This window comes from Athene noctua, chromosome 10 (genome assembly GCF_965140245.1).
Source record: "Athene noctua chromosome 10, bAthNoc1.hap1.1, whole genome shotgun sequence".
Taxonomy (NCBI): domain Eukaryota; kingdom Metazoa; phylum Chordata; class Aves; order Strigiformes; family Strigidae; genus Athene; species Athene noctua.
Genome location: NC_134046.1, coordinates 20565203 through 20592734, shown reverse-complemented (window position 1 = coordinate 20592734; position 27532 = coordinate 20565203). Strand labels below are relative to the sequence as shown.

At 44.3% G+C, this 27532-nt stretch overlaps 2 protein-coding genes across 8 annotated transcripts in view; one reads left to right on the top strand and one right to left on the bottom strand.

Moving 5' to 3' along the window:
* Positions 1-9300: 9300 nt before the first annotated feature.
* On the bottom strand, positions 9301-24415 carry NOL8 (nucleolar protein 8). 4 transcript variants are annotated; one of them, XM_074914360.1, is made up of 17 exons: positions 24395-24415; positions 23802-23980; positions 23591-23653; positions 22643-22721; positions 22198-22345; positions 21202-21270; positions 18968-20902; positions 18575-18691; positions 17220-17339; positions 16792-16876; positions 15866-16010; positions 14514-14597; positions 13335-13612; positions 11344-11470; positions 10844-10908; positions 9697-9779; positions 9301-9369 (listed from the first exon to the last, which is right to left on the bottom strand). In XM_074914360.1, exons 2-17 carry the CDS (start codon positions 23938-23940, stop codon positions 9316-9318), a joined length of 3591 nt encoding a protein of 1196 aa, XP_074770461.1. In that variant the 5' UTR covers positions 23941-23980; positions 24395-24415; the 3' UTR covers positions 9301-9315. The 4 variants fall into 4 exon arrangements, with proteins under 4 accessions (XP_074770461.1, XP_074770463.1, XP_074770462.1 ...); XM_074914362.1 differs by having other exon boundaries at positions 11356-11470; XM_074914361.1 differs by having other exon boundaries at positions 15866-16007.
* A 198-nt stretch (positions 24416-24613) lies between these two features.
* CENPP (centromere protein P) overlaps positions 24614-27532 on the top strand; it is a 156623-nt gene continuing 153704 nt past the window's right edge. For 3 of the 4 annotated variants that reach the window (XM_074914583.1, XM_074914584.1, XM_074914582.1), the window contains exons 1-2: positions 24614-25000; positions 26941-27095. In XM_074914583.1, the coding sequence (XP_074770684.1) occupies positions 26959-27095 (137 nt within the window). In that variant the 5' untranslated portion in view covers positions 24614-25000; positions 26941-26958. The remainder of the gene's footprint in view (positions 25001-26940; positions 27096-27532) is intronic. The other variant, XM_074914585.1, reaches the window with a different exon arrangement.

Here is a 27532-nt window from a genome sequence, read left to right as displayed (position 1 = left end):
ACCTCCTAGCCTCAGAAAGAGAAAGGATCATGTACCACAAAAACCAGTTCAATTTAAGATCTTCACAAAGCAGCGTGACACAACAAGGTATTTAAAAACTGAGTCTGATTTCATGGCTTTCAAAGATAAAGCCTGTTACCTACAAACTTATCTTTTCATGTTTGCCAAAGAATATGCAAGAATAAGTGAAGAAATTTTTTATGTTTTCAAACTTCTGCAACACAAAATGAATTCTGAAGACAGAAAAAAACAAACCAAAATGAAAACATGACTCAGACAAACTTCAGAAGGCATAAAGAAAACAAAGAACTACAGAAAAAATACTTTTCCTTTATCTACTCAGTACCTGGTTTTTTGATCTTCTCTCCTCTAAACTTTTCCCTCTCAAGACAAGACAGTTTTCAGCTTTCTTATCTCAATGATTTCCCCAATTATTGACTTGCCATTTAAACTCTGGTTTACCTTAAATACACAAGGGATTCTCAATGGAAGAGACTTGCACAAGCCTCTCAGATGTTGACCATTCACCTCTGCCAATGCTCAGAGTCATCTAACACACCTAAGCTTCCCATCCTTCTGCAAGGGAAAAATTCTGCAAAAGTCTAGGAAGGAGCAGCTACGGTAGGGAAGACTGCAAACTTCCCTTGCTAGCTGCCACCTTGAAGGCCTACGAGGAAGTCTTGTGGATAAAGAAAAAACAACACAAGGGAAACAGAGGCCAGGCCATTTATTCTCAGAAACTTGCTGTACCTGGGCTAGCCCCGGGGCAGCTGAGGGGGCTGTTTGATCAGTCCCTGCGGGTCTTTGGCAATGGTGCTGCAGTACAAGCATCAATCCAGAGACAGGAGGAGGCCCCGAGGAAAAGTGTCCAGGTTGTGGGCTTGGGTGAGCACGCAGACAGCATGGACCTTTCTTCACCAGGCACCACTGAGTCCACTACTGAACCCGCAAAAACCAGATGGTGCCTGAGGCACAACCAGAGTAGGAAGAAAGGAATGCAAAGTCCAGTGTTGGAGAATCCAGGTGCCAAATTCAGTTCAGGGCCAAGAAAGAAACCTGTCACCCCTAGAAGCCCTTCTACGATACTAGCAGGCTGACACTGCTGAGAGGGACTGGAGGCTTCCCAGTGGCCTCAGCCATCCTCTTCTACCAGCCGCCTTCCAAGTCGAAGAACTCTGGTGCTTGGGGTTTCCTTCTCACCAGGCTTGCTGAGATTTCGCTCGGCCTTCCGACACCTGGGCGTTACGGAGCTCCGTGAGCTCGATGCCGACAGAGGTGAAGGGTGCCAGGGAACAAGCCCCTGGGTTCAGAGCGGGGCTGCGCATGCCCACAGCTCTTTGGGCAGCTCCACTGGAGCTCCAGTGCTGGGGAGTGTCTCGGAGCGCCCATCGCTATCCCCCTGCAGAGCACAAGCTGCTCTGGCCATGTCCACACCTCGCGTCTTCCCAGTCACTGCAGTCAAGAACAGAAGGACAAAGCGCTGCCGCCGAGCTCTCTTTTGGAGCCTCTCTATCTGCTTTCCTTCCTCGTTGCCTCTCTGTTGGCAGAAAAGCCCCTCAGGTCTCCCCGGTTCCCCTGCCTGCCTCCGAAAGGACAGCTGCTCCCTCCTGGAAGGAGTTGACTTGCACACTGCATCAGGGCCTCTCGGGAAGGCCCTTAACGCACACACCCCGAGACCACCGGTAGTTTGCCTGAAGAGCAGAGGGTTGTTCAAGTCTGTACAGTCACCAGGCAGAATTTCCTTCCTGCTTTGGTCACCATTATTCTCTCATTCGTCCTTCTGGCTTGCTGCCACCTTCCTCAAAGCTGTTCAGCAGTGACTCTGCAGCCAAGTCCTTTCTCCTCCCTGCACTAGAAAGGTACTTGCTGGTCTCCAAGAGGAGGGAAATCCTTTTGGATGACACCCATTGCCCCGGCCCCTTGTTACCCTCCCGTATATCACACATGTGATTTTTTTTGTCCTCAGGGGTGTACAAGGGGACTCAGGCCCTCAGTAACAGGTACTGCTCTGGCTCCCCTCAGCTCTGTGGAGTAAATTCCTTACCAGGTGTTTGCAAGCCCTACGCGAAAGGATTTCTTGGCTTGTACTGCAAGAAGAAAGCCTTCAGTTGGTACAGCCACAATCATGGAGCTGCTAGAGAAGCTGCTGCCCACAATCACTGGGGAGCCATGGCATGGCCCCGCCGCTGCCTGGCCGTTAGTGCTGGGGCTGCCGGTCCCTGGTGCCGCGGAGCCAGAGGAGGACCCTGACGCTGCCGTGCTGCCAGGGCCAGGGCTGCTGGTCTCTGGTGCCAGAGAAACGAGATATTGCCCCAATGCTGCCTGTCTGGTGGCAGGGCCCGATGCCACCATGCGGCCGGTGCTGGGGCAGCTGCTCTCGGGTCCTGGGGAGCTGTGGGATGGCCCCGGCGCTGCCTGGCCGGCACTGCTGCTCTCAGCACCTGGTGCTGGTGCGTGGCTCCTCTCCTGGCGCCTTCTGGGATGGCTGTAGGGCTTTTGGGCCCAACATTGCAACTGGGAGCGGCATTGCATGTCGTCGGGCCCAGGTGGGCTGGAGCAGCTGCTGCCCTCAAGCACTGGGGAGCTGTGGGACAGCCCCGATGCTGCCTGGCTACTGGTGCTGGGGCTGCTGGTCTCTGGTGCTGGAGATCTGAGAAGTTGCCTCGTTGGATGGCCCCCAGCACATCCTGGTGCCTGGGGCTGTTCCTCCCCTGGCGCAGGATGTGGCACTTCTCCTTGTTGAACCCCATGAGGTTCCTCCAGCTTGTTGAGGTCCCTCTGGATGGCGGGATGACCCTCTGGTGCATCAACCACTCCTCCCAGTTTGGTGTCATCTACCAACCTGCTGTGGGTGCACTCTTGCCCCATCATCCTGATTGGTACTGAAGGTGTGAAACGGTTCTGGCCCCAGTACGGATGTCTGGGCAACAGCACCAGTGACCATCTGGACCTTGTGCTGCCGATCACCGCCCTCTGGGCCTGGCTGTTGAGCCCACTTTCAGGCCATGCTGATGGGTCCTGACCATTGTCTTGTTGGGTACAAGCCCTGGGGGGCTTTGGCTTGCTTAAACCCCACCCTGCACCTTGGGCAGAGCCTGCATCTTCCTCCCATCCTGGTTTCCATCTCTTGTACGTCTCTCTTGTCCTTGAGCTCAGTCAGGAGCTCCTTGCAGACCTTTGACTGCCTCTCTTCATCTCCTGCCTATCAGGATGGCCCCTTTAGCTTGGAGAAGATGATCACTAGAAATCAACCAGCTCTCCTGGGCCACACTTCTTTCCAGGGCTGTATCCCATGGGATTCTTCCAGGCAGGTTACTGAAGACGCCTCAAGTTCCTCCAGGGAAGGTTTAGACTGGATATTAGGAAGTATTTCTTTGCAGAAGGGGTTGTTGGGTGTTGGAATGGGCTGCCCAGGGCAGTAGTGGAGTCCCCATCCCTGGAGGGGTTAAAGAGTCGGGTTGACAGAGCGCTGAGGGATCTCGTGCAGCTGAGAATGGTCAGTGTGAGGTTAATGGTTGGATTAGATGATCTTCATGGTCTTTTCCAACCTAGAGGATTCTGTCATGCTGCCTGTATGGTGCTGCTGGGGCAGATGCTCTCAGGCACCGGGGTGCCATGGGACTGCCCTAGTGCCAACTGGCTACTAGTGCTGGGGCTGGTGAGCTCCGAGCTGCCACTGGAGGCTGTAAGGGAAGCGGGAAGGTCAGGGGCATGGCCCCCCAGGCCTCTCTGGCAGGAGAGGCCAGAGCGGTGCCCCCAGCCCTCCTGGAGCAGAGAGGCTCTGCCAAGCCCAGTCTGGGCACCGGCTGCCAGGCCTTGCCTAGGCCCTGGCCCCAGCCCAAGGGCACCCACACGGGTGCTTTGCCTCTTACCAGTGCCCAGGCCAGCACAGCTGTTGCACTCCCAGCTGGCCATGCTGGTCCTCAGGCGGGAGCAGCGTCTGTGAGTGCCCTCGGCAGCGCAGGAGCAGCACAGGAGCAATTCCCAGGGCCTGGGGAAGCAAAAGGGTTCATGGCTGTGAGGACAAAGTGACCGCAGCACGGGATTGTCCAGCACAGCTCTTGTTCTCAGTCCTTCCGCTTGGAGCTGTTGCTGAGAGACAGATCCTGTGCAGAGCCCGGGGTGCCACATGGGCAACTTACCCCTGTGCCTCTGCCTGCTCCCTGCCTCCTGGGCACAGGCACTCACAGGCATCGCAGCGGCTGTGCCTCTCGCTGAGATCATCATATGCATGGGGGTCCTGCGATGGCAAACTGACAGAGAAAGGAAAATTGCTGAGCCCCTGCTGCCCCAGCACGAGGCAGATGTAGAGCACCCCCGATCTTGCCCCCCTGCCCGGCTTCCAGCTTGGTGAAGCTGCAGCCCAGGCTCACGGGGCAGCAGAGGGCCAGGACCGCAGGGGCAGTCCCTGGCATGGCACAGCGCTCCCAGCCTCCTGTCTGGGGAGCTGGGCAGGACACCAACCTGAAGGGGATGCGGATGCCCATGCTCAGCATTTCTGAAGAAAATGCATCCCTGTCCCTACAGAGCGGGCACCGGAAACAAGAAATGCCATCGCGCACAGCCTGTCCCTGCAGCAGAAACGTAGGGAGCAGGAGTGAGGCCCTGGTGCTGCTGAGGGCCTGCTGTGCCCCGGGGGAGAGGGAGCGGCTCCTACCTGGATGCAGCCCCTGTGGAACCAGGTGTGCTTGCACGCTGGGCACACCATGGTGCCATAGGACTTTCTGTCCCCGACATGCTCCAGGCAGAGGAGGCAGGTGGTGTCCTTCTCTGGAGCTGCCTCCACTGCCTGCTCCAGGCTGTGCTCCCCACAGAAGGACCTGGGGGGAAAGGGATGGGCGGGGTGAGAAGCGCTGGGTCCTTCCCCAGTGGCAGCAAGGAGGGGAGAGTGCAGAGATTAACAACCAACTTCATTGTCCTGGTGGAGGGGGCTCAGGACCAGCACGCGTGGATGGTACATGGCTGGTCCTGTGACGTCGTCTGGGCTGCCTATAAGTGCTCCGGGCTCGACGTTGCAAGCGGGAGCGGTCTCGCAGCCGCATGGGCCCAGCGGGGCTGGAGCGGGAGCTGCTCTCAAGTGCTGGAGAGCCGCGGGAGGATGCTGATGTCGCCTGGCTGGGGATGCTGGGGCTGGTGAGCTCCGAGCTGCCACTGAAGGCTGTAAGGGAAGTGGGAAGGTCAGGGGCATGGCCCCCCAGGCCTCTCAGGCAGGAGAGGCCAGAGCGGTGCCCCCAGCCCTCCTGGAGCAGAGAGGCTCTGCCAAGCCCAGTCTGGGCACTGGCTGCCAGGCCTTGCCTAGGCCCTGGCCCCAGCCCAGGGGCACCCACACGGGTGCTTTGCCTCTTACCAGTGCCCAGGCCAGCACAGCTGTTGCACTCCCAGCTGGCCATGCTGGTCCTCAGGCGGGAGCAGCGTCTGTGAGTGCCCTCGGCAGCGCAGGAGCAGCACAGGAGCAATTCCCAGGGCCTGGGGAAGCAAAAGGGTTCATGGCTGTGAGGACAAAGTGACCGCAGCACGGGATTGTCCAGCACAGCTCTTGTTCTCAGTCCTTCCGCTTGGAGCTGTTGCTGAGAGATAGATCCTGTGCAGAGCCTGGGGTGCCACATGGGCAACTTACCCCTGTGCCTCTGCCTGCTCCCTGCCTCCTGGGCACAGGCACTCACAGGCATCGCAGCGGCTGTGCCTCTCGCTGAGATCATCATATGCATGGGGGTCCTGCGATGGCAAACTGACAGAGAAAGGAAAATTGCTGAGCCCCTGCTGCCCCAGCACGAGGCAGATGTAGAGCACCCCCGATCTTGCCCCCCTGCCCGGCTTCCAGCTTGGTGAAGCTGCAGCCCAGGCTCACGGGGCAGCAGAGGGCCAGGACCGCAGGGGCAGTCCCTGGCATGGCACAGCGCTCCCAGCCTCCTGTCTGGGGAGCTGGGCAGGACACCAACCTGAAGGGGATGCGGATGCCCATGCTCAGCATTTCTGAAGAAAATGCATCCCTGTCCCTACAGAGCGGGCACCGGAAACAAGAAATGCCATCGCGCACAGCCTGTCCCTGCAGCAGAAACGTAGGGAGCAGGAGTGAGGCCCTGGTGCTGCTGAGGGCCTGCCGTGCCCCGGGGGAGAGGGAGCGGCTCCTACCTGGATGCAGCCCCTGTGGAACCAGGCGTGCTTGCACGCTGGGCACACCATGGTGCCGTAGGACTTTCTGTCCCCGACATGCTCCAGGCAGAGGAGGCAGGTGGTGTCCTTCTCTGGAGCTGCCTCCACTGCCTGCTCTGGGCTGTGCTCCCCACAAAAGGACCTGGGGAGAAAGGAAAGGGATGGGCGGGATGAGAAGCGCTGGGTCCTTCCCTGATGGCAGGTTAGGAGAGGAGAGGAGAGGAGGTACCTGTACTGGAAAAAGAACTGCGTCACGCATCCTCCCTCCGCGGTACAGGGCAGATGGAAGCTGCGGTTGCAGCCCTCCCGGCAGCAGGTTGTGGCAGCCCCGCTCCTGCCACAGACGAAGCATTGCTGGAAAGAGCAGAGCAGCCCCCGTCAGCGGCAGCCTCAGGGCCTCCCCAAACAGCCCCACGCCTCCGGACAGGGTGCAGCATGTGGCCGCTGCTGGGCCACAGCCCGCAGATTCGCCCGGCACACGCAGCTGCTGGGCTGGAGCCTCTGTGGAGCTGCTGGGAGCAAGGCTTTTGTCCCAGAGCTGGTTGGAGGGGCTGGGATTTCTTCCCTGGGGTCCAGGCTAAGCTCCCAGGAACATCTGGCACAGATCTCCCTGATCTGGCCAGGTCCTCACCTGCTGCGCTGCCCGCTCGATCGTGCGGCAGATATCCTCTGGGAGAAATCCCATCAGGCCCACATCCTCCAGCGGTTGCTGGGAAAGCTTGTTGGCAAAAAACTGCAGAAGAGAAGAAGAGATGAGGAGCTGATGAGGAGAGCGTGGCCAGGACTGCCTGTCGGCCAGCTGGAGGGAGCCCCGGGGGCACTCACCAGGCAAAACACGTGGGCACAGAGGCCGTGCTGCTGGATTTTGTGCCCGCAGATATCCGGGTCCGCCGCTGCCCGGCCACACAGCACGCATGCTGGAGGGGAGAGAGCAGACGCCACCGGGAATGAGCACCTCTGCAGGGCCGGGGGAAGCGTCCCTGAGGGATTGGCCCGAGGGCCTGCTCTGTCCCTGGTGGGCCGAAGGGCAGGGCTGGGGGCCGTGGCCAGGAAGGGGCATGGCAGGCAGGGCTGGCCCAGCAGGCGCCCACTGCCCAGCCGGGCCCCGCTCGCTGCGGGAAGGAGGGGCCCTGCCCCGGGGCCGTTGGGGAGCTCCTGCCTCCCCTGCCAGGGCCCACGCTGAGCGCCCCAACAACCCCCTGCTCTGCTGCGGGAGGGATACTTTGCTCTCACCCTGCTCCATCGAGTCGGGGGCCTCCCTCTTTCTCCCAGACATGGTGCACATTAACTGTGACAGTTGGGAGAGTCACTGTCCCAGCAGTACTGGCGTGTCTCTCCCAGGCGCTTCCCTGCTGACTCTGAGGGAGAAGCAGGGCACAGGTGAGCTTGCAGCACAGGCCCAGTGCCCCGAGGCGTGGGGCCCCCTCCTGTCTCGGCAGCGATGTATGGCCTGAGCCCCGTCCCTCCCCTGCGCTCTCCTCACCTCTCCAGGTCGCACTGACACACCTGAGCCCGGTTGCCCCTGTGAGTCCCGGTGTCCATGGTGACACCAGCATCCCCAAATATGGGCACAGCTGGTCACTGTGGGCACGGTGACATCACGACCTCTGGCCTGCACCTGCCCCTGATGCGGGCAGGGGTGGCCTCGGCCTCCTCCACCCGCTCTGAGACAGCCGCTGCCGCACAGGGGTGGGTGTGATGTGCTGGGGCTGGGCCTGAGCCCTCGGCACCTGCGTAACCGGGGCGGCTGCTCCTGCAGCAAGAGCGGAGCCAAACGGCAGGTCCCGCGGGGCAGCCGGCAAGGGGGGCACTGCTGGCCGAACGCTGCTCTTCGGGCCGTGCGGCTCCAGGGCTCCAACCCCGGCCAAGTGAAACCTCTGCTCCTGCCCTCGGCCCCGGGAGCGCTGCCAGCGGCTCGGGGAAGGGGATCCTTCCTCTCCGCGCCGCCCCGCTGAGGCTGCATCTGCAGCCCCGACACTGGCTCTGGGCTCCTCGGTACAGGGGCAGAAGCGACCTTTGAGCCTGGCTTGGGCTCCGAGGCGGTGGGTGGCCGGGGCACAGCACAGGGCCTCAGGCCGGCACCAAAATGTCGCAGGTGGCCCAACATCTTTCCCCTGAACTCCTCAGAGCTTTGATGCGCTGCCTCCAGAGCAAAAAGCAGCGGGACCGCAAGCTGGGGAGTCACGGCAGAAACGGCCTTTTCCCATGGCAATAAACCGCCTTTCAGAGTCAGCGTGAGCCTGTCCTTGGTGGGGCAGCTTTACAGGGACTAGCAAGAGGCACATGTGAGCACAGATTCCAGGAGAGTCTCTCGCCCAGGCCCCTCTCACCCTGGCCCATTCCTTTACTGGTGATTTTGGGGTCTTTGCTGATGCAGGAGGGTGGATGGAAAACTTGGTGTGAGTCGGCTCCCTTCATCTTGCCAAACCTCTCCCCCTTTGAGTGAGTCTTTTCCCAGCCCCATCCTGGTCGGTATGGCCAGTGTTTCTCTTAGATGGCCACTCACTGGCATGGGCCACAGGCCCTCAGAAAGCTGGAGTTTGCAGCACCATTGTCTGTCAGGAAAGACAAGTTTTGTCCAGTCCGTCTCTCTCACCTTCTCTCCACCTTCCTTCAAGTGCCTTTTATTTCTCCTTCACCAGCCTCTGTGCTTCCTTGGTCTGCTATCTCACTGTTTATACTCCTGTTTTGCAGAGGAGCTCGGGCTTTTGCCATCTAATATTCCTTTGAAAAAGCCTAATCTAAGTCTGTAAGTCTACCCCCACTACTGCTATATTCTGCACCCTGAACAGGAGACACAGAGGCTAACAGTGGTGTACACCATGCCGGAGAGCAGCTCTTACCCATGCTGAGCTACCTGCTCTTGCTCCCCCCTGAGTACACAGCCAAACAACCCTGTGGTGTCTTTTGTTATGTGATCAAATTCTCAAAAATCTTGTAGCACATAACGTTTACACCATCTAGACAAAAAGCCCAAAGCATAGTACAAACACTGAATTGTTTCTAAATAGATACATGTTTATAGTGTCAAAGTTTAACAGTATTTTCCAATGTTATTTTCTATAGGATCTTAGAAAGACTCCAATTTAGATAGTAATATTTTTCTGTAACTTTTCTAAAGAAGAAAAACGACACGTTTCTGACCAGTAAGATAAGAAAGATTTATTGTTTTGCCTTCACTTTCCTTCTTGCATCCTTATGCTTCTTCCGGCATTCCTGAAAATATTTGAATTTTAACATAATATTGTGAGAAGTTTCTAGATTCACTTGTTTGTCTTAAACACTTTTTTTACATGCAGTAAATTCACTGGTCCTATACAATACAGAGATTCAGTAGTGTACCTGGCTGGACATCCCAACATGATGTTATACACATTTACACATGAAAAATTTTTAGTTCCCTGGTAATTACAAAGTTTTAAGTCATTCTAAGTGTCCTGAATTATTTTTTTTAATGCAGATTAAGCAAATAAGCAGCCATGTTCTTTCCTCATGCTGAGCTTTCAACTGCAGTTACCAAGTAACAGATGTCAAAATACTCACCTCAAGCAATAATCTACGTCTGTCTTCCCAACCATCTTTTTCTTCACTGAGGTCTACTGATCTACAAAATAACTTAGGGCCCTCTGCACAGAACAGAGAACAAATTAATATGGTTAAACACTTCTGAATATGCTGCTGTTCATAAATCTCATGGGCAACACAGCAATCAAGTCAGAGGGCCTATTCTTTATATTTCTCTCTTGCTCCCACCACATAGTTGGGTCAAACAGGAATGTTATGTATTACAACCTTGTGTACTAAGAAAAACGAAAGGCAGCAGCTGTCTTCCTCAATATGCTGTTCCCTGAATTGCAGTGAAACAGCATCTGTTTCAATAAAGGCTCAGCACCATTATTCCACCTCTCCCCACAAACTTATGCCTGCTAAGGAATCAGAGCTCAATTTTAACAGGCCCTGTAAATCAGACAGGCTGAAAGGTTACAGTACAATAACTCTATTTACACAGTAACTTTTACACATATATTTAATGATAGTTACCTAACATGTCTCAGGGAACAAACATTTACGTCTGTCCTGGTAATTTATTGTATAAAGTATCAAAAGCAATTGTTTTGGTGGCCTGTGGGTTGGTTTTGTGGGTTTTTTTGGGTTTTTTTGGTTGTTATTGTTTTTTTGTCTGTTGGTTTTTTAACTATGAAAATAGTTAAGAGTCACAAGAGAAAAAAACTATTATTTCGGATCAAGAACCATGTGGACATATGTGGCTCATAAGAATATTCAATATTCTTGACAGTAACACCAGAAACACATAAAAAAACATTAAAGACCATACATACATATATATATATATATATATATGCTTGAAAGGATCCAGAATGTCTAGATAACTTGTCAAGTGATTTTGGTTTTTTGTAAGCCCTAAAAGACCACCCACACTTTAGGCAACCATCTGAAAACAGGAAAGCAAGATAGCTGTTCAGCACTTATTTTAACCAGGACTTTCTTGTGAGATTTACTACCACAATTTGTACCAGAAGTAATAATGGAAATTTGAAATTTTACTTTTTTTTCTTAAACTTCTCATTTGTGTTTTAAGTACATGACATTAATAACTAGGCAGTATTTTTTTTTTCCTCCTTGAATTTTAGTAATAGTTAAAAAAAGGGCTGAATAATTTCTATTATACCTCTTAGTCGTTCATCATCTTTGGAGAAGAAGAAAAATCTAGCACTTTCGGTCTGTGAGAAAAACCTAGACAAACAAAGGAATTTTAGTGTCATAAAAGTTGCTGTCAAATTCCATTAACCCAAGTTAAAGCTGTAATGCTTCAGAGAAATAGTATGCATTGAAGAACATTACTCCATAGTAACCAAATATAGCCTTCTATAAAAAAAGTTTCTTAAGACAACTTAATATGTATCTGACTTTTGGCCAAAGCCACTACCCAGTTAAGTTCTCATGCACTGAACTAGAAACTCAGCTTTTATATTCAAATCAAGTATAGTACTAGGATTTTTGACTATTAAGTTCTGTGCAGCAAGGAATGGTTGGTTTCCTGAGAAGACTTCCATTGTTGAGAGATGTGGAATGAAGATGTTAAGTTTCCCATGACCCGAGTACCGCTATTAATATTCTCATAGTACCAAACTAGTATAACCAAGTAGACAACAAAGAAATACAACTTGCATTTCTTCATGCCTTTCACTTTCTGACATGTCTGGTTCATCATCACCCTCAGAACTGCTGTCTTGGAAACGTGGATCTTCCTGCCATGTGACTTTTACAGGTTTTATTGTTTCAAGTATGTAGGGCTCTGCAATGATAACACAAAGAAGAAAAAAAAAAAAAAAAAATCAAGATTATTCCCCTACCAGCCAGTTAAAATTTCTACTTCAGAGTGAAATACTTAAACTGGAAAAAGACAGATTTAAAAAAAGACAAAAACTTCCCCTCCCAGGTTTTCTACTACCCTCTGGGCAGGTATGTATTGAGTTTTTCTCCTATGTCACAAATTCACCCTCAAAATTCACAACTAGTACCATCCCAGCATAGGGACAAAGTTCAGGAGTCATTCTGAAGCTTGTTGTTGCGGTCCAGGGTTCTATCAAGTCACTCTGACCTAACAATCACTATCAACTGAGCTGGGATTAATTGTGCCTATTCATATGTTTAGCTTGCAGAAGTTGAAATAAAAGCTTTCCTTCACTGTGAACTTAATAAATTCCTTTGCAAAGGAACTCATAATGCCTTTGCTTATTCTTTCTGTGTGTTTAAGCTCTGTTGTTTTCATGTAGGTATTCCTGCCTATAGCACACAGAGCCAGTTGCCAGAAGCCCCATTTACAAATGGTTATTTAAAAATGTACCTGAGCCCTTGCTACTTCACCTCACCAGAAGCACTGAGGTCAGAAACCTATGGTACCCTTTTCTGTTATTGTGTAAGCACAGTACTTGTCTGGATGACCAAACTAGAGAATACAGCTCCTGTACTGCCTCTCTCTGGCAATATAAAACAGTTTCCAAAACCAGCAGTAACTAGACTATGAAACACAAACAGTATTTTATTCAAGAGGAAGATCAGAAAATCCTACTTCGGAACAAGTGAGCATTTACGTGTTAAAATTGCCAACAAAATACTCATAATTTGTGCTCAAAAAAGGACAATCGACACTTTCTCCCTTTGTGCTTTCCACATGACACACATTATCTTAGGTTCATTAAAATCAACAAAAGTAATCACAAAATTCACCGATACAACCGAGATATGTGCAATGGAAGACTTCTCTTTTTGTTTGTGTCAATGCAGCAACTAGCACAGTGGCCCTGTTGCCACCAAACAGGATTCTTGCACGATATAAATCAATAATTATTTGTAACAGCAAATAAGACCTAGTACTCAAATGTGGTTCTCAGTGCTAAGAACTCTGAAGACTGAACTACATCTCCACTCAGATATTTTCCACTTTGTTCTAGAGATCTCTGAAACTTGTATTACTGCATTCAGAAGACACTGAATACTTTCTGAAATCCGCAGGAATGTGGGGGGTGTATGTGTCAGGTTTATTTTGGTATTTCAATTAACTTCACACAATTTATTTCCCATGTTCCTACTTACTAAGTGATTTGGATCTCAATTTTTTTAATCTTAATTTCCTAATATTTGATTTTATCTTAGGTGAGGAGATGTCAATCATCATCTGCCATTCAATTTCCATTTTCTAAAGGCACAGTAAAAAAATGTAACAAAATGTTCTTGGATCTTGGTATCAACTCCTAAGATTTTCTTTTGCTCATAATACTACCTCAATAAACATTTTATTTAAAGTCTTCTTGGCTTATATGAAACCTGATTTGACTTGTACATCATCATCTTCCCTATTTATTTGAGAAATGTAGTGGATGGCAAGTTTTTCTATTACTGTTCAAAAACCAATTAAATAATAGTTCCTTCTCCAAACAGCCCTTTCAAAATTCCTGGGATGCAAGCATGAATTAACTGTGATTAAACTACAACCATCTTGGTAAGTATAAGAGAAGATCATAATGATTTTGCACAATTACTGACTTTTGTCTCTAAAAATCCCCTGGATTCTGAATTTCTATACACTGTATTACTCGACAGTGCCTGACATAAGCTACTCATTAGAAACAGTAATATTGTAAATGTTCTGCTGTTACCTTCTTTCATGCCCAACTCCTCCATGTCTCCAAAGAAAGAAAACGTGAAACCACTAGACTCCTGAGCTACATCACTCCCAACATGAGGTCCCAAATTGTCAAGTGTGGTAGAATCCTCTGCATCGTCTTTGTCCCAAGGTATTTCTTCCTTTTTTTCTGACTTGCTCTTTGAAGATCCAAACAACTCTTTTAAATCAACAGCAATATCATAGTACATTTCTTTAGACACTTCAGGCACTTTCTCACTCTCTTCCCTCTTCTTCTTCCTTTTAGCTTTACTGAAATGAGATTGTTGAAGGATAGTAATACAACACCTATTTTTAAAAGAAAGGTTCCATAAGAGGCAACTTTGCTATTAATGTTTTCCTGCACTTATCTAGCCACATTAATGGTTGGACTCATTGATCCCAAGGGTCTTTTCCAACCTGAATGATTGAATGATTCTGTGATTCTGTGACTAATGAGCAGTTCACTTCTAAGGTTTGGGTGGGGTTTTTTGGTTTGGTTGGTGTGGGCTTTTTTTTTTTTTTTTTTTTGTTTTTTTTTTTTGTTTTGTTTTGTTTGTTTTGTTTTGTTTTTTTCTCCCTTCTTTCTTAGCAATTCCAGGTTCTGGCAATAGATATTTCCTATTGCCAGAAATAGGTTCACAGGGCAGCATGACTACCCTTTTGGTTTAGACTTTTGACACATTTGTTTTCACCTTCTGCAATTCACCCACCCTTTGGTGATAAGCAGTGGGGAAACATCCGAGGTTTGACTCTAAAGGCAGGAACAAATTTATTTTATATAATTAACCACATTTTGACTTTTAATTTATATGCTACCACATACTAAATGAAGATATATCGGACAGATTTATTTTCTGGCAATAGAAATATTAAGAGGCAGTATTTTTTTTCTCATAGATTTGCAGATCTCCAAGTCCATGACTTGATGCAAAGAGATAGCTGTAAGGTGAGAAAGTTAAAAAGAAAACAGCATGCAGAGAATAAATGGACTAGAAAGAAAAGATGACATTACATGGTGTTTTAGGTGGTCACAACTCTTACTTTTAGCAATGAGAGAGAGAACTGAAGAGAAAACAGAGCAGTCTGCGTAGCTTCAAACTCAGTCTTCTACTATAGTCATCCTTCCATGGGAAGAAAGATCACAATTACAGTTACCAAGCTGTAATATTACCTCTCTTTTTCTGTATCACTTGGTTTCCTTTCAAACACTGCATGGTCCTGTCTTGTGGGATCATAGCGGAGGGCATTAATATCTCTATAAACGTAGAAGGGAAAAGAAAAAACATGAGACATTCTAAATGCTCAACTGAATGCTACCCTAAACCTTACAGTCAGATTCAAATTCACATTGACTTCTTTACCAAAAAAAGCTCCAAATCAATCCAAAACCTTACTGGCATTTATAAAGTACCTGCTAACCAGTGTCCAGCTCAGGAAAAATTACAAGAGAAGTGGCTTTAATGAAACTGTAATACTCCATATAAAACACAGACCTCAAGTTCTGTGTGTTATGCAGTCAGTTTATACCTGCACCTGTTTATCTTTTGAGGAGCTACATCAATACAGCTACCCATATCTATGTATCTATCTGTATCTATTTCTTCTAGTACCAAACACTGCATAAATGCAAATAGTCCAAGTAAAAAAAACCCCAAACCCCAAGAAAAAGAAACAAACTAAATGCCATTATGCCCATCTTCCAAATGTAAACATTTTGGGGACTTTCACTTAAAGCAGTCTAAGGTTTAGACTGACCCCAATACTAGTGTAGCAAATCCCACGCTGCCTTATGGCAATGCAAGAAGGTACCGGCTTATTTCCCCTCCTCTCCCTACATTAATGCTTATGGCATAAATTAACTAGTTTTAAATAGTTACAAGCTATATCATGAGCTGGGTCCAATTAATGATTAATTGGAGAACAATGTCATTCACAAAACTATTCAAAGATGACATCTGGGGTTGCACAGATTATTTTCCCCTCTGCTTAGTCTTTAGAAAATACATGAAAATTTCTACAGAAGTCGGAGAATTAAATATGATTGTGCAGAACTCACAATCGTATTCAGCAGCCAAGTGACGCAACTCCAGTAGTGACTGTTAGTAAAAGTTTACTAATTGCCCACTATTGCATTACCCTTAACACATACTAACACCAGTCCACAGACCAACTTCTGTTGAAGTGCATAGTTAAATGTCACTACAACTTCCAATAGTACATTTCCAGACCTATCTCATCATCCTCTAGTGAAGGCTACAGCACATCCCACAGCAACATGTGACAAATTCAATAGAAGAAACTCAAGCAGACATCTGATAATTTTTTCCCTAAAATAATGATAATTCCCAGTTGTATAATCTATTGAGACACTTAAGTTGGGAAACTGCATTAAAGGCTGACTTCAAACGCACACAACAGAAAGAAATACTTTTCTCAGTCAGCTAGGCAGAAATTTTAGCTGGAAAACATTGTCAAAAATTAGGCTTTCCTAAAATTCCTTTTCTGGTAACTGATGAGTCATACTTGAATTTCTTAGCACTTGTGGCCGTTTTAGATGGCTTAGAGTGTTCCAGGTTCATATTTAAGAGGCTTCCCAATATTTGCAGATTTTTCTTTTTCTCCGCAGCAAGCTCTTCCTCCTCACCTGCCTTCAAGGTATTTGTCTCTGCTAAGAGAAAAAGAAATATATTATTTTTTCCCCACTGTGACCTGAATAAAGCTGTAATACTTGATATAGCATGTTAATATAGTACTAGAAGACCGTACACATATCAACACATCAATTCCTTTATTTTAGATCTTAGAGGCTTTCTCTCTTGTACTGTAGAAAATCTTTGATCAGAAATGTCATGGGCATCTATTTCATGTGAAAATCAGATCAGTTATTTAACCTGTTCCCTGCTTATATCACACAACTGTGCAACTACTCTACCACTGATAGATGATATACAGAAGATCCCATTAAAGCAACAAAGGGAATAGCAGAAGCAGGGAAAAATTTAAGTTTCAGAAATAAATCCTGAATCTTGAAAACTAATTAGAGTTTTATTTTTGTTACGGGGGAGAAAAGGAAACATTTTAGAATTTTTGCCTTTTTCAGCTTTTTTGCCTTCTGTTTAAAAAATAAAAAGAAATCTTTCTTTCTAAGGCTGCCAAATCAGCCATGGACTGCAGGATGCCTACAAAACAAAGTTTAAACATTTTCAAATGTTGATTTATCAACCAAGTATGTCTCATTCAGCTATTACAAATACTTTTGCAACACATAAATTTAGGAAAACACAGCTACCAATAGATATTATGTACAGCCACAACAGAGTCTGGTTATTTTCTTTAAGGAACCACCCAAGCAGCAGAAGTAGTCCATGGGTTGCTTCAAGCATCCAAAATTAAGGCATCATGATACAGCTCTATTATTATCATTAGCCAGGAAATACGTGCAGGTTTACCTTCTTCTTCACTGTCACTTTCAAGAAATCGAGCATCCATGCGAAATCTTTCATCTGTGCCAAATCGCGATTGCAATTGCAAGAGCTAAACAAAATGAAATAGATCCTATTAAGCACTGAAGAAGAAAATCATCCATGTTCAGTAACTTTTTTCTTTTACTATAATTATGGCAACATATTAATAACCTTTAGCTCTTCATGCCTTTTCTAGAAATTTCTTTGCATTCAAAGATGACAACATCAGAGGAACTCCTCCCGCTCCCCAACACACATTATTTCCTCCATGGCTACTGTTTCCTCTGTTAATGAAAGCTCTATTGCAAATATGTCAAAATCATATTCACCATCTATGCAAACCTACATGTTATGTTCTTCTGGTGTTATGGAGACTGAGAACAAAACTAAATTACAGTAAGTGGTTCACTCACTTTTTCACCAGCTTTGCCTTCAAACTGGGGTTTAATTTTGAATCTCTCATCATCTGTATCATCTTGCTCATCCTCACTGCTTTCAAACAGTCTGACTGAAGTTTTAGGAGCAGATTCATCCTTTGTTAAACAAAAACAAAATATAGAAAAGCAATCATAAGTTTGAGAAAATAAATCAGTATCCATTTTACGTCCTTTTTAGTTTATCTGAAAAAGTGGATTTCCAGAACAACCAGCTCATTTAACAACCAGCTCAATTACTGATCCATGCGCTTCAAGTCTAACATTGTATATACACACTGTACAATCCTGTTTTGCAGTTATGAGTATTAAGGTTCAGTATAGGCAAAAATATATAAAGGGTAGCTTGGGTCTCACAATATGAGAGTGTAAAGTATAAAAATTCAAATTTCTGATTATGTCAAGGGAGATCCATTTAAAAATATCACTGTTTAATTATACCCTTTCTGAACAAGCCTCATTTATGGTATGAACTCTAGGAAATAGTTCAAGTCAGTTGATAAGTATTGTTGATTACAAAAGGTAAGCACTCCATGGCTTCAAAACAATTTTCCATAGAATTAGAGGTTCTTTTAAAGAAAAGGAAAAATACAGGGCAGAGATTTTAAGTACAGGGTAAGAAATATATATGTAAAAAAAGGGATAAACATGAGGAAAAGTGAGAAAAGAAGGTTTTAATTAAATAGTGAGAATGAATGGTCCTAATCTTACTATGTTTATAAGAAGAAACCCAACAAAAGCAAAACCAATGGTTTAAAGCTTTAGCAGAGGTGTGACTAAAAAATATAATGACACAATAAGATCTGTTCCAGAAAAAAAACACTTAACGGTGCTGAAAGTATGGCAGTAAAATCCTGAGGAGTCTGCTAAATAAGTTCTCAGTTAGGTAAGGTGTAAAGAGAAAGTCCCACACAACTTCTCTGGACCCTAACATCACTTTAAAAACAAGACATTCTGTGTCCACAGTGTTGGAAAGACCAACGATTCTGTACTACTCCAGCTTTTCTTTGACTAAAAGCAGCAAAATTTCAAAACTAGTATGAGTAAGCTCTGTAACTTAAACATTCTTTTTCTTTTAATCAAAGTTACAATATCTTTTATACAAATCTTGATCTTTTCACAAATTAATCCAAGTTCAGCTTTATCAGATTCATGGTTCTCTGAAACCTGTTTCATGTTAGCAAAAAAATGAAGAATCATTCAGATTAATTCTAACCTTACCTACTTCTTTTCTGTCCCTCCACTATGAAAACCAGTCTTCAGAATAAAAGGCATAGTCATACTGATATGGAATTACAATATAGAACACTGGACTTTTTCCCAATAACACTTACTTCTTCATGCATATTTTCCAAACTCGCATCTTTCTTCACCATCTCCTCTACTTCAGCTTCGCTTTCCACATCTGAATTGAATATGATGTGTTTATGCTTGCCTGCTGGCTGGCTATCCTGTGTAAGAATGAAACTGTCAAGTCAAACATATCCAATCCTTGCTACAGTCATACATAAGTATCTGAAAGACATTTCCATGACATGAAAGTGGGAATCTACTATTCCTCTTGCAACTGTAGACACATTCCAGGAATTAAGTATGCATCATTCTGTACACACACAAAACTGGCAATGTAATCAGAAAATTATTTTAAAATATCTTAAATGAAATCTATTAGTTTCTTATTTTCTTTTACTGCATACTATTAAGACAGAAGTTGTGGGTGTAATTACCAGATTTGAAAGAGCTCCTTGAATGAGTTTCTTCTGTAATTCTCTCTCCTTCTGTCTCTCTTGTAGAGCTGCCAGTCTCCTCTGGTTATCCTGCAACTGTTTCTCTTTTGTGCTAGGTTCCTTTGAAGCAGCAGCATGAAGACAAAGCTCCTTATCTTCCAGAAGGCTTGTCTTCACATTCTCACATTTATTAGCTTCACATTCTGGATTTTTATTGCTTACATCTCTCTTGATTTTTTTTGAAAGCAGTTTTGGGCTTTTCAGTTGTCGTTTAACATGTTTCTGTGACACTGCAGCATTACTATCCATGTCACTGCTCTCATCTTCACTCTTATTAGTAGGAGCAGCATCTTCATGCTCTGAATTTTGGTTGTCTTTTAAAAAACTCACATCTTTGTTCTTTCCTTGTAAACGTGGCCTGGAAAAAGGCTGATCTCTCTCATCTGCTAAGGAGGCAGCATCTGACACCTCCTTGTGCTGGTCACAATGTGTATTTTTTGTCTTTTTACTGCTGACTTCAAGTGAATATGACGGTTGGTTCTTAGACTGTCTTTTAGATGCCTCCTCCCCACAATAAGAAATACGAGCTTCAAGACCTAAACTTTCTACAGACCTCTTCTTTAAACTAGTGCTGTCCTTAGTTAACTCTTTTTCACAAAGGGACCCCATTCCTCTGAAGGGCTTATATTTCAAACACAAATTATTTTGTTTCTTGGAGCTTTCATCAGAATTATCCTCCCCCGCTAAAATTGAAGCAAGTACATCTTCAGGACATATACACTTTTTTTTAACTGCAGGGCAAAATTTAGAGAATTTTGTTTTATTTACAACATTACCCATGGGAATTTCTTCAACGCTGCACTGGCTAGAACTCTGTGTATTATCTGATCCTTCTACTGGTGTCCCAGTGCTATCAGCAGCTAATGCCTTTAAGTCATCTAATGTAAGGTCTAAGTGGTAACAGTTTTGCATCATGGATTCATAATCAGAACTGATTTCAGACTCCCCTTTCTCAGGCTCTGAATAAGAGCTCTCACTATCACTTGTCGTTGTTGTACTGTTAACTGCTGTACTCTGCAAGGCAGCAATTCTGGATTTTTTCGTTTTCCCTTTTTTTTCAATGTGTTCTTTTAAATTGTGAGTTTTCAGTGAGGAGTCATTTACCAAATCACAATTTTTGTTAGTTAGTATTTCTTTATTCTCCACCTTACTCCGTTTAGAATCTTCGAAAACTGCTCTTTTCCTGCTTAGATCTAGAGTTTTACTGTCAGCAATAATTTCATCTGTATCTGCTGAATCATAACCATTATCGCATTCCATAGTCTCTTTCTCTCTGTAACGTCCTTTGGTAGCTTTCTTCACAGCATCTGGATTGCTTAAGGACCAGCGACCATTGTATTTTAATTCAAAATTATCCCCAACAATTTCTAAGTGATCACTTTCAGTCTCAACACTTTCAGCTTTCTCTATTTCTCTCTCTTTCTTCACCATTGCTCTGATTTCCTCTTCAGAATCAATGTCACTATCAGAAACACTCATACTATTTTGATCTGTAATTCCAGAAACATTGCTTTTATCTGATAATAAACCTCTCCCTGATATTTTACTATTATGACTCTTTGATGGAGGCAAGGCAGACTTCTCACTGGGTTTGGTTTTTGATCTTTGATCTAGCTGTGGTGAGCTTGTGTTTTTTGAGCATGACTGGCACCCAGAAGAGATAAGTGCTGCTCCATTTAGAGCCTCACTGCCCAGCTGTTTCAGTTTTTTAGGTGTCTTCTTAGTTGCAGGGATCTCTCCTTGCTGCTTCTTGTTTACGCTGTCACCTCTGCCTTCCAAGTGCCAAGTAAGCTCGGATACAGGAACTGCATGTGTCAAGTCTGGCTCCAGCTTTCTAAGGTTATGGCAATATTTTGATGGGTCATATTTCATGATGTTAGTCTGAGTTAAGGAATTAAACCACCACAATTCTTTCTGCAACCAGCCTTCCAGTCTTTACAAACAGGTTAAAATCCGTGTGAAAGGACAAAGAGTCCTTTTTAATGTTATGACCATAAGCCTTTAAGCAACTGACTCGCAGTCAAAAAAATCTATTGAAATCATGCAAACTTACTGCAAGATTTACTTAGGTGATTCAGTACACCAAGTATGAGATATTAAGACCTTTAAGCAGATGTCTCCCCATATAACAAAAGAAAGAAGGGAACTATGCCTAACCAATAGGAAAAGGATATTTTATTTTTTTGCTGATTTCTAAGGTGCAGGATAGGCAAGACTCTGCCGAATTTACCAACAACCCACTTCTAAAAGAAAAGAAAAAATAATCAGTGTTAACAAAAAAGGAATGGAAGTAACCCTGGAATAAAAAAAGATGTATATTCTTGGACAACAGACACACTAATAAGCAACCATCTGTGACTATTTTTTTGTTTACTTTAAGTGAGGTATATTTGTACTGTGCAACTTAGCCAGCTTCCCTCTCAAAAAAAAGAACAAACCAAAACCAACCAACCAACCAAATTTCTATAACCTACAAATAAAGAATGACAATAAAGAATTGAATTTCTTTACTTTACAAGCACTATTTTTAATGTAAGACTTCTGGTTTATGAATTAACAGTAGTAACTATATAGACGGGATCACTTACTACTTTGCTCTTTTCCCCTTTCCCACTAAAAAGATCAAAAATCCCCCCATCACCCTCCAAAAACATTCTGTGCTTAGCAAATAATTTTGAGAACTTCATCTTAAATATACTTTTTGTTGTTTAAATTTGCACGTTCAGTAATTTTATTCTAAATCTTACTTTTTTAAGTATGTGTAGACCATGATCCTGAATGTGCTGGAGCACAGAGATTCGCTCCTGACAACCCAGCCATCAAAAACATATATGCTGTATGAAAGACACACATTCTCTTTACATGCTTTTAAGGGTGACAAGAAGATACTCCCAACATAAATGAGTAACAAAGCATTTACTAATTTAACACAAGAGAGGACAGTACAATGAAGATTATTTCCAGTTACTACCAAGAACGACAGGAGCATTCTACACATCTATAGGTAAGGTATTCCTTTAGGCTACTTTTCATCAGTTGGACTGTCACACTTAATAAGAGTTTCTTTACATAAAGCACGGAGATTTGACATAAATTTAGATGTAATAAGCTTGTTCCCAATTCTGGTTTGTTATTTTGTTTTAATTCTCTATACATCTATCCCACCATACCTTATGATCTGGCACCTCTGTACCTGGTACTGCTTTCATGTGAAAGTCTACAACTCCAGCCTTTTTCAGTGATTCTAACAAACAAGTTTTGTCATTTCCATGTGGCTTTTCTTTCTGCAGTTTTACTTCCTCCCTCTCCGTGGCAAGCCTGTAAGAAAAAGTATATCATGTATGAAAAAAGGTCTGTCTGTGTGCTAAATTATAGTTGGCAGTGACCCTCTCCCACAGAACAGTAACCATTCACTACTGAAGGAATTAACAAACCCGCTACCTTTAAGAGAACAGTGATGTAAACCGTGTTGCAGTATCTAATATCATCAACAGACCACCAATATCTATAAAAATCAGGAAGAGCACAGCAGATGAAAGCACAGCTGTAATGTTATGAGATAAACAGAAAAAGGGTAACTCTAGCAACAACATACATTTAAAAATTGATTTTTACCTATGCAAAAAGCTTTCTTTGGCCAACTCAATTTGCAGTGTCCCCCCTTTCCATTTTGATTTATTTAAAATTGACATGCCTGTAAAATAAGAAGATAGCAAAAGAATATTTTGGATATTAGAAAATACACATTAGACCCAACTATGACTCCTATCATAGCCTGAAGTTTCTTTAGCATGATCTTATACTCCATTGCTCATCTGATTTGGGTTTGTATATGAAAGGTCTAACACCCAAATCTTAAACAAGAAGGTCTACATCAAAAATTCAGGTTCTGACCTCAAAAGAGTCATTCAAGTCTGTATGGTTCAGTTCAATTACAAACCTCAAAATTCAGATACATATACTTTGAACTGTCAGATGGGCTCTTCTCTACCTTAACTTCTTTTGTACTTCACCCTTCCTATTCCTAATAACAGCATTCCCTAGGTAAATGGGCATTTTCCTAATCCCTCTCTACAGGTATACGTATCTTCACCTGCCATTTTTCTGTTACACATTACGCAGATGGCTTTATAACCCTTGCCAGTAGTTTTGTAATTCAACTGTTTTGGGATCCATAAAATTCCTTCAACAAAAGCATGCTTTATGTAACTCTTCTCCTGGGTTTCCTCTCATGACAAGTTACTTCTAATGTTTTATGGAACTGATGAAAGTGTTTGAAGCACATTTCCTAGACCTTTTCATAAAATGGTTAGAAAAAACCTCATAAATCACTTATTTCAGTCACAAGTAATTTTTAAATCTGTTTACATCTACTTACTGAAAACTCCAGCAAAGCAACTCCCATAACATTACAGCTTGAAGAAAACAGAATGAACATGACAACAGAATGAAACAGGGTCTACCTTTACCACATCCTGATTTGACAACATTAGATGCATTATCAGTAATGCAACTTGGCTCAAAACCAGAAATTACTTTAAAAAAATTAGAAAAGGTACTTACACTTTCTAAGATCTGCATCAGAAATGCTGACACTGATGTAAGCAAAAGTCTTCATAGGGTTCCCTGATCAATGATAAACATTCAGTTAATTTCTAAATAATTTCAGTGTTTCCTTTAAAACTGAAAATAAAGCATCTCTGAAGCAAAAATTCTGCTTCACAATACAAACTGAAAAAGAGTTCACTTTTAAAGGATGAGGCAAAACCATTACCCTGATCATCTTTTCTGGTAATAATCTCTGCATCCAAAACATGCCCAAACTTGCCAAATCTTTCTTGCAGTTCAGCCTTAGAAACCGTATGGCCAAGCCCTCCAACATATAAGCGTTTTAAATCTTGTTTCTTCTCCATGTTGAAAAGCCAAGCTGTCACACCTGCACACTCCGTTTTTCTGTAGGAAGATAATAAAAGTTCACTAACACTTACATTGTGGATTAATACAAACATGATACCCCATGACGGCACAAATCATTCCATCCTAAGTCCACCATAAAGACCCTTCATAGAAAGGTGCGTCTTTGCTTTGCACTATGTAGCGTGCCCTGCTCGTGCCCAGTGCCAGCGAGCACTGCGCTGCTGTAAGCGGCGCTGGGGTTTTCTTAAATCTTGAAGCATAGGACTGGGTGCACGATACTAAGCGTAACAAAACCTTTCTAAGGATTTTCTAAGCAGGGTGGGGTGGGCGCCAGCCACCCCTAATCCCAAACTCAGCCCCCCTCAACAGGGGCGAGACCCCAGCCCCAGAACACCCGCCGCAGCCCCCAGGAACCGCCACCCCTACGGGGACACCCGGGCTCCCCCTCACCGCCGCCATGTGCGACCCTCCCAGCGCAACGCAATTTATCTTCCCCCCGCATCCCTTCCTAGCCCTCGCTAGGAAAAAAGGGTTCCGCCTCCTGCGGCTCTCGGGTTTCTGGTTTGTGTTTCCGGCCGGCCCGTTGTGGCGGGCACACACGGGCTGGGGCTTGTGACCGCGGGGAGTTTGGGCCTAACTAATGAGGAAGGAAGAGGGGGGGTTCCGCAAGACATGAGCGGGAAAAAGAAAAAAGAAAAAAAAAGAAGTAGCTAACAAAATAACTCGTTTTCCATCAATTTCGCATAATGATCTGGGGAACCGCCCTTCAAGCGGCTCCGTTGCTGGACGAGGGCGGGCGCGGCTGCTCCCCCTGCTCGGCAGCAGCTGTGGTGGCGGCCCGGCCCGCCGCGGGCGCGCAGTTCGAAGGCGCGGGGCGCGCGCAGCGGGTGTCACCTCAGCGCTGGCCCGCGGCCGCGGGGCCGCTCGCCCTGGGCTACTCCGAGCGGCGTGCTTTGTGCCACCGGGGCAGTCCCTGGTACCTGCGGGCCGTAACCCGTGTTTTGGGGCGGAGTGGGGCAGCACCGGCTGCTTGAGTCGCGTTTCCAGCGTTGTGAGGTTTGTAGACTGCAAGGGAAGTAGCGAAACGCAGATCCTCGCCAACTCCTTTCTCACGAACTCTCGATTGCTTTATCCAGCTCTTTTTGTGGTAGCATAGAAACAGATGCTTAGGGGTGTCTACGGGCAGGTTACATACAAAAGCGAAGTATTTATCCTGAATGCACAAATATATATGAGTGTGTGTATGCTTAGGGTGAGGAGGAATGATTGATTATCGTTAGAGTTGATTTAAAAGTACGTACGGCTGTTTTTTTTTCTGGAGATAGTACTCTTTGACGTTATAACTAGTCTTTGAGTCTTCTGCAGTCTAGTAAAATCAGTTGAGTTTAAAAAGTTGTAAGCAGTATATGTGTTCTGTTAATGTTTTCAAAATAGCCACCTGGTAAAAGAGAAAGTAGCCAACAACCTAGTGTAAATTTCTGGCCATGGTAATGTTTTTCTCTTTCCCAATGTATTCTTTATTATGACCAACACTTTCTATAGTGTATCTAGTAAAAACTCCTCTAACAAAGATACACTGGAAGTTGGAGAACTTCTATTTCTTGGCCCCACATTTGTTGTCACATTTTATATATGATTGCCTTAAAATTTCAGAGGAAGTCACAACTAGGCACAATCCCAGCAATTATTTGATTGCATATACGTTCTTTATTCACTAAAAAAGTTTTTAATGCAAATTGTGTTTTGAATGTTTGAATGTTGTTTTCTTATACATGTTATTTGGATGCTGTTTCTTATTAAATAACAAAATCCCATTCCCCCTTCAGCTCTTTTAATTAAACTGTGTTAGTGTGGATCTTGCAAATACAGTAGGGCTTGTTTAAAAACACACATTAGAATTAGATTTTTTTTTTTCCTGGTTGAAAGTATTAATACATCAGTACTGAGCTGCATAATGTTCTCCACAGTCCTTTGAATGTGTCATGTCTAGGATGAATGTCAGGTTTTTTTTTCCTTAAAATTGTTTGTTTATTTATTTTGAATTATTTGTGGAACATGGTTGTTTCTCTGTGTCTCTTTACTGCTGTTTACTGGAAAGGCAGATTATGCTATGGTGTTAGTAGGAACAGTTACCCTTCATTTAATCAGGTGGATTGATAAGTGAATTGCTCAAAGCTGGGTTCAGTTTCTGTATCTGATTAGGATTGCTTTCTATCTGCAGAACAGCTTATTGCTCTCGTAGCAAATGTAAAACAGCTGGATATGCTCCTGGATGAAACCATGATTAGTTAAAAAGATTCCTAAAGCCTTTGACTACATTAGATTACTGATTTAACTTCTGTATTTGGAGGATATGCTGTGGTTTGCGTCTTAAAATTGGTTTAATAATTACATTTAAACTCAGTGAATTCTTTGAGGAACTAATGCAACAAAATTACTTTTCTTCAAAATTGTTACCTATTTTGAAGAAAACTTTTTTCTTTTATGTGATGTCAGAAATTTGTTCTTTGTCATATTCTTGCAGATATCTAGTAGCTTCCTGTATTCACTGGAATTAGAATTGTTCCGATTTGTGATGTTTTTAGCAGAGTGAGTTACCATGTCTCTTTGGAAGCTTTGTTACAGAATTATGGAAAAAGTGGCTCTTCTGCTCTTGTAAGGTCTACTTGCAGACCAGTGTCTAAGTGGACTTTCTAGGATTTAAGTAAGAGTTATGTTGATGAGAGTACTGTGGTATTAAGAGCAGAGTTTTACTGCAAGTCTAATTCTGTTTACAAGTTGGTGATAGAATTCCTATCAAATATGTTAGTTTAATCTTCCATAGCAAGCAGGAATATTTGATACTCTGGAATTCTTTATGGTGGTATAAATTGTTGTACTTGTCAAACCTACCTGAGATACTTAAAAAATGTATGTACCAAATCTTCATCGTTTATTTTGAAAATGCATTTTTTTTTTTTCTTCCCTAAGAAATATACTGACTTTGTTTTATCCAGTAACACTGATTTTGAGAAATGGACAACAGCATTTGTCAAGTTTATGAAGACAAAATCCAGTCGCTGGAAGAAGAAATTAAACTGTTGACCGAAAAGTATGAAGATTACCAACAGGAATCTATCTTTTATTCTGATGAGGAGATATTGATGTCAAAGTATGCCTTTTTTCACATGTTGGATTAATAGTGTTTCTTTGTAAAAATTGTTTAGGATAAGCTTTTACCTCTGTTAGGGCTTTCCTTACGTTATTTTTACATCTTGATCTTGTTTAGGACATGGGCTATATATGGTAAAAGATTACAAATAATAAATAGTTGATCTCTTTTTACTGCCTTCTGTTGATAGTTTCTGGTTTTTTAGGATTTTGTTTTGTTCACTTTTTTTAAAAAGGCAGTCATACGGCTCTGCTTATCAGGTCTGTTACTGTGTGGGCCTTGCAAAGCTGTTGACTGCAAAGGCCATGATGTTTTCTGTTATGTGCTGTGTAAGAGCTCATTGCATATTTACTTAAAAAAAGGATGGGGACTGGGGACATATACAGGTGTGACTAGTTATATGTTAAAGGAATGCTACATTAGGACTTCTGCTTTCC